This window comes from Muntiacus reevesi, chromosome 22, assembly GCF_963930625.1.
Source record: "Muntiacus reevesi chromosome 22, mMunRee1.1, whole genome shotgun sequence".
Classification (NCBI taxonomy): Eukaryota; Metazoa; Chordata; class Mammalia; order Artiodactyla; family Cervidae; genus Muntiacus; species Muntiacus reevesi.
In genome coordinates, this window is record NC_089270.1 from 31,631,652 (window position 1) to 31,643,809 (window position 12,158).

At 39.1% G+C, this 12,158-nt stretch overlaps 1 protein-coding gene across 1 annotated transcript in view; it reads left to right on the forward strand.

The window, feature by feature from the left end:
- LOC136152753 (transmembrane protease serine 11F-like) overlaps window positions 1-10,937 on the forward strand; it is a 41,651-nt gene extending 30,714 nt beyond the window's left edge. The window contains exons 8-10 of the mRNA XM_065914130.1: window positions 2,133-2,392; window positions 3,528-3,670; window positions 10,779-10,937. Coding sequence (XP_065770202.1) covers window positions 2,133-2,392; window positions 3,528-3,670; window positions 10,779-10,937 — 562 coding nt within the window. The remainder of the gene's footprint in view (window positions 1-2,132; window positions 2,393-3,527; window positions 3,671-10,778) is intronic.
- The last annotated feature ends 1,221 nt before the right edge of the window (window positions 10,938-12,158 follow it).

Below are 12,158 nucleotides of genomic sequence, written 5' to 3' on the forward strand. Positions count from 1 at the left end.
CATGCTCATATAGTCCTCCATTTTTCATACATTTTTAAAAAATTTATAACTGATATTTGCTTACATAAATTGAAAAGAAATAAGCTCAGAATGTAAAGTCTTTAACTATTTAGTGAAGAATACAAGCTATATAGATTGAGATACGGGTTCTAGCAGGTCCAGTTTCATTTCTCTGTATGGGCAGACATATACAGGGACTGGCCATTGAGTTTGATAAAACAGAGATAACTGGTGATTTTGATAAAAGAAAGTGTGATGATGTGATAGAGGTGAGAATGAATTTAAGAGAGAAAATAAAGATAAGGATTGGATGTAGTGAGTTTAGACCCCACTTTCAAGGAGTTTTTAAATGAATGCAAGCAGAGAAATTTGATAGTCAGGGTGGCTGTGGATTCTAAAGAGGGTTTTTTTTTCAATATGAGAAATGTGATAGCATATTTTTTGCCAATAATAATAAAGAGCTTGAAATGGTGATCTTGGAGAGGAAGGGATCAATTTTGCATGTGATATAATTTCATATAGTTGCATAATGAAGTGTACTCTTGTGAAGGAAAAAGACGGGTACTTTGAAGACAATATCACAATTATCCCAATACTTTTAAAATTTTTATTTTTTTTCCTACAGAAATACTTTTTATTTTTAAAATCATATTCAAGACAAATGTTAGTACCTTTATGCCTGTGAAAAATGATCCCAGTCTTTGTGAAACAAGTGTATATATGGAAAAGTTCTTGACAGGATATCATGAGACCTGGTCTCTGACACTAACCAGCTGAATACATCATGTACCTGGCCAAGTCATTTAATTTCTGAATCTCAGTGTTCTTATCTGCAAAGCATGCTGAACTGTGCCTATTACTTGAGTCTCCCTTTCTGGTTTTTTATGCATGAAGAGATAGGTATTTCTGTTTTGTCTACACAATTGGTTTACAAGATCCTTAAGGACTGAAGTAACATAAGTCTTTGTAGCTTCCAGAATTAGTTTTCAAATGAATGCTTCATCCTTAAGATTTCAGCTTTGAATTAAACCTTCCTTTAAAGTGCAAATAAGTAGAGCAGCTGAGAAAGGAGCCCTCCCCAGACCCCAATGCCTTGGCCCCTGGGCTCCGCCTGCTCATCCCTGGGGCAGTGCAGAGTACTTTGAAAACCACTGATCTTTCAGGTTTTCATTACACTTAAAACTTTATGATTCACCAACACAGTAATCCTGCATGAACAGGGAAAGTCCCTTTTTTAATTCTCTTATGTGTAATTTCCTTTTACATAATTTTCCTTTACATAGAGAATTCAAGTTTCTATATATTTCAGTCATTCTTGAAAGGGCTGATTAGACAAAGAGGCAACTGAGCTCTAGGGTAGAACAGGGAGCAAAGAGATGATAGAAGGATGCAGAATTTGCTTGTAGTGTAATCTCATGGTAGAGAAAAGCATCTGTGTTAAGGGAGAGCCTCAAAAATAGTAAGAGGGACTGACCAGGGCAGATGAAAGGGTAGTGGGAGCTCTAACAACACAACAATGAGTTAAGGCTGCTTTTAGCCCTTGAGTATTGGGGCAGGGTATGGGCACTGGGTGGAAAAATAATCCTGTATACACATGAGAGTTTGTGAAGAAGACAAACTACACTTTGTCTCAAAGATCAAGATAAGACCCAGTAAACAAGAGTCAAAAGGTTAAATCATAAAATAAGAATGGAGAGAATGTCTCATACAGAAGGAAATGCCTCTTAGGATGATAATGTCCAAAACAGATCAAAATTAATTTCTATACACTTCACTGAAATTATAGAAAAAATCAAATTTGAAGAGTTTCTAATGAACAGGGAATTAAAATGTGAGAAACTAATTGTATAGTACCCATTATAATTATTCCAACTGCAGCATGCAATTCCACTTAGCTATTGCATTCTTTTAAATTTTAGAGCTTATGAAATACTTTAAGAGCTTTCCTACTCTACTCTCACTTGTATCATCAGTATTTTAACCTCTTTTTTACATAAGGCCATCAATTGCAAATTCTCTCGCTATAGGAATTTTTCAGGGACATAATTCCAATAGTTGGGGAGAATACTGTCTTAGCTGTTTTTAAAGGATACAGTTAAGTATTACTAATCTTATTCTTTATTTTTTTGCAGAAATAAAGACCCAAATAGATGGATTGTCACTTTTGGTATAACTATAACACCACCCACAGTGCAACGAAATTTGAAGAAAATTATCATTCATGAAAATTACCGTAGAGAAACAAATGAAAATGACATTGCTTTGGTTCAGCTTGCAACCCGAGTTGACTTTTCAAATGTAGTTCAGCGCGTTTGCCTCCCAGATTCATCCATAAAGTTGCCACCTAAAACAGGTGTATTTGTCACAGGATTTGGATCCATTGTAGATGATGGTGAGTTGTTCAATGCAATTTACTTAGTACAAATTTATCTTGGGATCTAATGTGCCATCTAGGAGATACCTCTTTAGACTTTTCATTAAAATGTTCACGCTTCTAATGTGTATGGGCTTCCCTGGTGGCTCAGATGATAAAGAATCTGCCTGCAGTTCAAGAAGGGGGATTCGACCCCTGGGTCAGGAAGATCCCCTGGAGAAGGAAAGTATGGCTCCAAGAAGAACAAGGTGCTATGTGTTAAAGTAAAAAAAGTAAAAGGGATCATATACCTGTCCTTGAGGAGTTCACAATTATTTGGGGCAGTCGTGGGGAAGAGGAGAGTTCAATAACATGGATAAGATGAACAGACTGTTTTGGGTACTCTAAGAAGGAACAAAATGGTATGGGAGTACAAGGAAGTAAATTATTACAAGTTGTATATTTGCAAGATGTTAACACTCCTGGCTAGCATATACTTCATATGCTTCTTTTTGGTTTAAATTCTTCCTAATTTTAATGAGGACATACAATGGTCATAAACATGGAAGTGGTTTGTGAATGTGTTGAGACCAACTTATGCAGTATTTTTTCCTCCTAACTATCGGCCTTCTTCTCTGCTGGTGTCATATTGTTGGTATATCTTCAGCAATTGTTTTGTTTCTCATGCTTTGAGACATTCTGAAATAACACTGTGTAGCATAGAGCAGGGCAAACAGACCTGCGCAGTTTGTATCCTGGCTTATACTTTAGAGTAGATTTTGGAAAATCAATGAACTTCTCTGAGCCTCAGCTTCCTTATGTAGAAAAATGTGAAGTTGGACAAACTCAGTGTGATAAACTCTCTCCTCATGAAAAAGAGTCATATACACACAATATTGTGAGTAGTTTTGAGGGTTCCAAGAACTTTTGAAGGTCCACAAATACGTGAGAGTCAGACACGACTTAGCAACTAAACCACCACGACCACATATATGTGTATTGTTTCCTTGCATGTAGACAGTTATGCCACAGACAATAAAATTAGGCAATTGTTAATAATAAAAAATCTAATGCTTTCACTCCTAAGAATATACAATTCATGTGTCTTCTGAGTCTTAGATATAGCTGTTTTCAAAGAACATGTGTTTTGTTTTTTCACTTGTTTGTGTAATAGGACCAACACAAAATAAACTACGGCAAGCCAGGGTAGAAACCATAAGCTCCGAGGTGTGTAACAGAAAGGATGTGTATGACGGCATGGTAACTTCAGGAATGTTATGTGCCGGATTCATGGAAGGAAAAGTAGATGCCTGTAAGGTAAGTCCAAAGTCAAGGTCAACACTTTAAAAGGAAAGTGTCCACTAATGATTTCTAATTTGGGCCTATGTGATTACCTGAGAGGAAAAAAAAATGATATGAATTTTACCAAAAAATCAGTTTACCTGAATAACCAAAGATAATAAAAAATATTATATTGAGTGTTTATTATCCAAAAACAATGCTAAACACTTTCTATACATCATTTCATTTAATATAATAAGATTGACATAATTCAGTTCAGTTCACTCACTCAGTCATGTCCAACTATTTACAACCCCATGGACTGCAGCATGCCAGGTCTCCCTGTCCATCACCAACTCCCACAACTTGCTCAAAGTCATGTCCATTGAGTCAGTGGTGTCATCCAACCATCTCATCCTCTCTCGTCCCCTTCTCCTCCTGCCTTCAATCTTTCCCAGTATCTCTTTTCCAGTGAGTCAGTTCTTCATGTCAGCTATCCAAAGTATTGAAGGTTCAGCTTCAGTCAGTCCTTCCAATGAATATTCAGGACTGATTTCTTTTAGGATGGACTGGGCGGATCTCCTTGCAGTCCAAGGGACTCTCAAGAGTCTTCTCCAACACCACAGTTCAAAAATATCAATTCTTCGGTGCTCAGCTTTCTTTATAGTCCAACTCTCTCATCTATGCATGACTACTGGGAAAACTGTAGCCTTGACTAGACCGACATTTGTTGGCAAAGCAATATCTCCGCTTTTTAATATGCTCTCTAGATTAGTCATAACTTTCCTTCCAAGGAGCAAGTGTCTTTTAATTTCATGGCTGCAGTCACCATCTGCAGTGATTCTGGAAGCCCCCAAAATAAAGTCTGTCAATGTTTCCACTGTTTCCCCATCTATTTGCCATGAAGTGATGGGACCAGATGCCATGATTTTAGTTTTCTGACTGTTGAGTTTTAAGCCAAGTTTTTCACTCTCCTCTTTCACTTTCATCAAGAGGCTCTTTAGTTCTTCACTTTCTGCCATAAGGGTCGTGTTATCTGCATATCTGAGGTTATTGATATATCTCCCGGCAATCTTGATTCCAGTTTGTGCTTCATTCAGCCCAGCATTTCTCATGATGTACTCTGCATATAAGTTAAATAAGCAGGGTGACAATATACAGCCTTGACATACTCCTTTCCCTATTTGGGCAGCCAGTCTGTTATTCCATGTCCAGTTCTAATTGTTGCTTCCTGACCTGCATACAGATTTCTCAAGAGGTAGATCAGGTGGTCTGGTATTCCCATCTCTTTCAAAATTTTCCACAGTTTATTGTGATCCCCACAATCAAAGGTTTTGGCATAGTCAATAAAACAGAAACAGATGTTTTTCTGGAACTCTCTTGCTTTTTCTATGATCCAACTGATGTTGGCAATTTGATCTCTGGTTCCTCTGCCTTTTCTAAAACCAGCTTGAACATCTGGAAGTTCACAGTTCACGTACTGTTGAAGCCTGGATTGGAGAATTTTGAGCATTATGTTACCAGCTTGTGAGATGAATGCAGTTGTATGGTAGTTTGAGCATTCTTTGGCATTGTGTTTCTTAAGAATTGGAATGAAAACTGACCTTTTCCAGTCCTGTGGCCACTGCTGAGTTTTCCAAATTTGCTGACATATTGAGTGCAGCACTTTTACAGCATCATCTTCTAGGATTTGAAATAGCTCAACTGGAATTCCATCACCTCTACTAGCTTTGTTCTTAGTCATGCTTCCTAAGGCCCACTTGACTTCACATTCCAGGATGTCTGGCTCTATGTGAGTGATCATACCATCGTGAGTATCTGGGTCTTGAAGATCTTTTTTGTACAGTTCTTCTGTATATTCTTGCCACCTCTTCTTAATATCTTCTGCTTCTGTTAGGCCCATACCATTTCTGTCCTTTATTGTGTCCATCTTGCATGGTACTATTGACATAGTACCATGACGTAGTACTATTTACAAATTAGAAAATTAGTCTCTTGCTCCAGTTTCTGGTTCAGACAACCTCTTATGCTCTATTGTTAGTTTCTTAAGCAAATTTGTAATCAAAAGACAGAGGAACCTCTCCTCTGAAGAGCTCTTTATTCAGCTGTATCATCATCTCTCATGTATCTTGTTTTTATCCCCCTAACTCCTAATCTCTCTACTTTGTTCCACTCATTCTTTCATGACTTTGATGCCTAAAATAGATTTCACCTTCATCCTGATTTCTGCAATATTGTCATCAACTCATTTAAATGCTGGATCCTTAGTTCTTAGATCTCAACCTCCAGGGACCTTCATTCCTCCTCAGTCGCCTATTCCTAGGGCCACACGTTGAACCTTGTCATCAAAAACTGTTCCATCTCCAATGACACCAAATTCCCAAATCTTCCTATTTAACAACTATCTTCAGTCCTTTCTGCCTGATTTTCAACTACTTCTCTTTCTTTGGTCACACTGTTATAATCCAACCTACCAATCCTCACTGCCTAACATACACAACTTACACACATATTCTTTGTGTCCCTTCTCTGCTTTATTTTCATCTCTAGCACCTACACCATTCAACACACAATATATTTTATTTAACTGTTTCACTAGCCTAGAAAGTGAACTCCACGAAGGCACTCATTTTAGAGCATCTATTTTATTTACCTCTGTTTTATGAATGCCTCAACCAGTCTTGGCACAAGTATTTGTTGGCTGAATGCCACCCTTCTTCAATTTCAGAGTCTTGTAAAGCACAGTTTCTCTGCTGTTTCACAGTCCACTAATTCTTTCCTTTCTTCCATTGTTCACTTGTCCAATTTAGATTTCACTGTGACCATTTTTAAACATTTTTGCATACCCCAAGCCCACTTGATGTTCTGTCTTCCCAGTGTTTATGTCTGACACGTTCCAAACCTGGAAGAGCTCAGTTATTCAGACCCTCTGTCTGCCTGCATCTGGGAAGCCACATGCTCCTGAAAAAGACAACAGAACGCAGGGCTCCAGTGCGTGTTCCACATAACAAAGCTGACGACCTCACTATGTTTGTTGCTTTTTCCTAAATCTACCTTTCTCTGAATTCTCCCACCATTCTCCACTTTGCTTAACTTCCAGTTTTTTCTGCCCATTTATTCTTGACTGATGATTCTGTTTTGAATTTTCAAAAAACAAAAAAAAGTTAAGTAAAAGTCATAGTAGGGAATTTCCCCATCTTCCGAGCATCAAATATTGTAGATCTGCCTTCATGTGGACCCTTTTCATCCACTTTCAGCTTAGGTCACTACAGAGAAGTTGCCCCTTCGCTAAGGATAGCCCCTTCCCCACTGTTCAGATTCCTCTTCTTGTTGACCTTTTGGAGAAGTTTACACTAGCAGTTGGGCTTCCCAGGTGGCGCTAGTGGTAAAGAACCCACCTGCCAATGCAGGAGACGTAAGAGACGAGGGTTCAATCCCTGGGAAGATCTCCTGGAGAAGGAAATGGCAACTCAGTCCAGTATTCTTACCTGGAGAATTCCATGGACAGAGGAGCCAAGCAGGTTATAGTCCATAGGGTCACAAACAGTTGGACACAACTGAAGTGACTTAGCATGCATACATTAGCAATTACAGTCTCTCTCCTTCCACAGTCAACATTTCTCTTGTAGCTAAATTCCCTATTCAGATCTCTCAAGTCATGGGAAAAAAAGAAAAGCAAATTCTTTTTTGACCCATAATGCCTCCAACTAGCCTCTCATTGTATCTCTTTACCATCAAATATTTGAGAAAATGTTTATTGTAGCAATTTTCTCATCTCTCACTAACTCCTCAAACTGTTTCAATATGGTTCCTGCCGTATCGCTTCATCAAAATCTCTCTTCCAAATGTTTTCAATGAATCATTAATGACCATCAGCAATTTGAGGGAGTCTTTTTTCCCCCTGGAGAAGGAAATGGCAACCCACTCCAGTATTCTTGCCTGGAGAATCCCATGGACGGAGGAGCCTGGTGGGCGACAATCCACGGGGTCACAAAGAGTCGGACACGACTGAGCGACTTCACTTCACTTCACTTCACTTTTTTCCTCTTAGCAACATTTAATAGTGCTTACCACGCCCTGTTTATTGAAATACTGTCTTCTCTTGGCTTGTAATAATTTTCATTTTGCATCTCTGTCTGCTCCTTCTCTATCTCCTTTTCAATGTCCTTCTCTTAACCCCACCCATTACATGTTAATTTATGCCTGTTTGTCTTTTCACTCGATACTTTCTCCCCAGAGAATCTAATTCTCTTTCATAGCTTCAATTATCATCTTTTTTGCAGACGCTATATAAAATTTTACTTTTATCCCCATCCTCTCTTTTGATCTCCAGATTTATCTATTCCATTCCTACTTGGCAGCTCCAGTTGGATATTACAAAGGCACTTCACATTCACATGTTGTACCTGATTCTGCTGATTCTTCTCCCCAACTAACCTTACTCTGTTTTGTATTTCTGTAAATGACATTCCCTTTCATTCTGTTAGATATGCCAAAGGCTAGAAACCCTTCTAATTTCTCTTTTTCCCATAATCAAATAACCACTTCATCCCATGGATTTTACTTCCTTAAATGTCTCTCCACCATCTTTTGCCTTTCTATCCTCTCTCAACCTCTCCTCCCCTTCCTGTCCCTTGACCCCCTCCCACATACGTTATCTATCCAGTTTATGTCTTTGTATTCATTCTTATGATCCTGTAGTGCATTAGTCGAATGAATTCCAGGATGGTTTCTAACAGGTTGCAATCTGATCATGTTAACCCCCTCCTTAAAACACTTAAATCTTCAGTGCTTTATCTTTATCTTTATCTCATGATAAAAACTTCTTAAAAAGACCCATAGGACTTTATGTAGAATAGTCTCTCCTCCCTGCTATGGCCTCATTATGTACCACTTGCCCACTTGCTGTCCTCTCTCCAGTCTCCTGTTTCCACAGGCTTTGGCATATGCTATGCTGCTTCATGCCACAGAGCATTTGTCATGCTTCCCTCTGTCTAAAACGCATTTCATTCACACCTTACTTTTCATGATGTATTCCTCTTCCTTCAGCTATTAGATTATTGCATTTCATCAAGGGAAATATCCCTAACCTCCCTGACTAGTCAAATCCCCCTATTGTATGTCTCCATAGCACTCATAACAGTTGTCATTTGCATTTTTGTAGGCTTATTTCATATTGCTTTTTCTTATCCTAAGTGTCAAGCTCTATGAGCATAGGGACAGTTCATTTTTGGTCATTGTAAGTGAAGGAGGAGAGTGAAAAAGTTGGTGTAAAGTTCAACATTCAGAAAACTAAGATCATGGCATCTGGTCCCATCATTTCATGGAAAATAGATGGAGAAACAGTGGAAGCAGTGTCAGACTTTATTTTTGTGGGCTCCAAAAACACTGCAGATGGTGATTGCAGCCATGAAATTAAAAGACGCCTGCTCCTTGGAAGGAAAGTTATGACCAACCTGGATAGCATACTTAAAAGCAGAGACATTACTCTGCCAACAAAGGTCCGTCTAGTCAAGGCTCTGGTTTTTCCAGTGGTCTTGTATGGATGTGAGAGTTGGACAGTGAAGAAAGCTGAGCACCGAAGAATTGATGCTTTTGAACTGTGATGTTGGAGAAGACTCTTGAGAGTCCCTTGGACTGCAAAAAGATCCAACCAGTCCATCCTTAAAGATCAGTCCTGAGTGTTCATTGGAAGGACTGATATTGAAGCTGAAACTCCAATTTGGCTACCTCATGCCAAGAGTTGACTCATTGGAAAAGACCCTAATGCTGGGAAGGATTGCGGGCAGGAGGAGAAGGGGACGACAAAGGATGAGATGGCTGGATGGCATCACCGACTCGATGGACATGGGTTTGGGTAGACTCCAGGAGTTGATGATGGACAGGGAGGCCTGGTGTGCTGCGATTCATGGGGTCACAAAGAGTCAGACACGACTGAGCGACTGAACTGAACTGAATCCTCAATGCCCATCAAAATGCCTGAGACACATAGCGAAATGTTAGGTAGCTCAATTGTGTCCAACTCTTGGCAACCCCTTGGACTGTAGTCCCCAGGCTCCTCTGTCCATGGAGTTCTCTGGGCAAGAACACTGGAGTGGGGAGCCAGTCCCTTCTCCAGGGGATACTCTCAACCCAGGGATCCTCACAACCCAGGGGTCTTCTGCATTGCAGGCAGATTCTTTACCATCTGAGTCACCAGGAAAGCCCTGTGACACATAGTAGGAATTCAATAAATAGTTGATAAAAGAAAAAACAAATGAAGCAAGTGGGAGAGGCACAGAGCATTTACCCTGTGTATCTTACCTGAGATCACACAACAAGTAATTAATAGAGCTGGATCTGAAACTTGGGCAGTTCTACTACGGAGACCACAATTTTAACCTCGATACTTGCATCTATTTATTTGCATAATCTTCTTTCATCCAAAAAAGATTTAAGAAGGCTTATATAAAATTCAGAAAGCAAACATAAGGTAGAAATAGGTAAGTGAAAGAAAAGAAAGCCAGAGTAGGTTCATAAAATAGTCAAGAGCTAACATACTCAGAAGAGATCACAGAAAATTGCTGCTGCTGCTGCTGCTAAGTCGCTTCAGTCGTGTCCAACTTTGTGCAACCCCATAGACGGCAGCCCATCAGGCGCCCCTGTCCCTGGGATTCTCCAGGCAAGAATACTGGAGTGGGTTGCCATTTCCTTCTCCAATGCATGCATGCATGCTAAGTCGCTTAAGTGTGTCTGACCCTGTGCGACGCTATGGACAGCGGTCCACCAGGTTCCTCCGTCCACGGGATTCTCTAAGCAAGAGTACTACAGAGTGGGTTGCCATTTTTTTCAATGTACAAATATCAACCTCATATTAAATATTTTAGATAAATGCTTAAAGTGTCTAATAAAACTAGCAAAAAATATATGTATACTGAAGCATAAATAATGTAGCCATTCCATATAAATTAGTATTGGTCTTTCTGGAAAATAATTTACTTAATAATTTAGCACAAAATTTTAACTAAGTCGAGAGAACCATCATATAATCTGTCTCTAATCTGGTTGCATGTTCTATGTAACTGTTTCTGGAAGAGAGATGATTGTAGTGATTGTCCTACTGAATTAAATTAGTGTTAACAATCTCAATTGTTTTTTTCTCTAGGGAGATTCTGGTGGACCTCTGGTTTATGATAATCATGAAATCTGGTACCTAGTTGGTATAGTAAGTTGGGGACAATCATGTGCTCTTCCCAAAAAACCTGGGGTCTACACAAGAGTGTCTCAGTATCGAGACTGGATTGCCTCCAAGACTGGTATCTAGTGTGAACTGACCCTGAATTTTATCCATCACACATAGAGCTAAAACTCCTGCATATTGTGTGTCATTTGTATTCTTGTGATTTGGATCAGTTCTTTTGTTGAATGTCAAGAAGTCCTTCAGAGGCAGAGCAATCTACTATCATGAGGTGGACTTTGTGTACATGTGACAGAAATCTTTCTCTACCCTAAGAGAAAAAGACACAACAAATGACAGTAGCACCAACTCCTCACTCACATGGGAAATTGTGATCCTATTAATCAGATGAATATTTATATATAGTTTCCTTCCATTGAAGATGGGAACATTATTTTCGACAGAATATGAGGAGCTGCCAGGTCTCTCAAAATCTTACCTCATGTAGTACCTAGAGCACTTGGGATTCATCTAGCAAAAACTCAAACAGCAACCATCCTTGAGGATTCAGGGCTCCAGCATTCTAGGACTGATTACTGGACCTTCAATGGCTTGAATGGAGCAGTGTGAGATTTTCAATATAACTTGAATTCTAACCTGGGTTTACAAAATACAGAGCACTATCATTAACCATGAGAATTGCTATTTAAAAGGTCTTTAAATATATCTGAACTTGCTATTAACATGGGGTTATATACATCAGTACTAGCTTCAGGATGCATGTTGTATTGTTAATAGCATTTCTGGCTTATTCTTTAACAGTATCTTGCCATTCACACATCATTCGAAGCTAGATTGAAAAGGAGACAACTTTTGGGAGCACTTTTTCATGGGTATAAGGAGGATAAAAAGAACCAGTGGAACCTAGGCTATCAGAGATGTTTCAAATGATTACTAACAAAACAAACACTCTTTAGATTTTTGGTGAAATGAGACATCCAATTATCATTTAGATATACTTCTATCATATACAGTGCTTTAAGTCTTCAGTTCTCTGACAAGTCAGATGTCTACTAGAATGTCAGGTTAGGAAATCTGATTTGTGCAAAGTACTTGGCACATCGTTTGGCATATTTTATACACTGTATAAAAGTTTGTTATAATGGGAAGGAATGCCTTTATGAGTTTTAAAGTAAATGAACTTAATTTGTTTAATGAGTGAATGGCCTGGGGCTTAAACCAGCCCCAGGTCTAGTGGGAGAGAGTACAGACTTAGAATCAGACTGCTTGAGCTTGAATGTTGACTCTGCCATGTACAAGCTATGGGTCCTTAACATCTCTGCATTAGCACTTTCATCTCTACAGTGA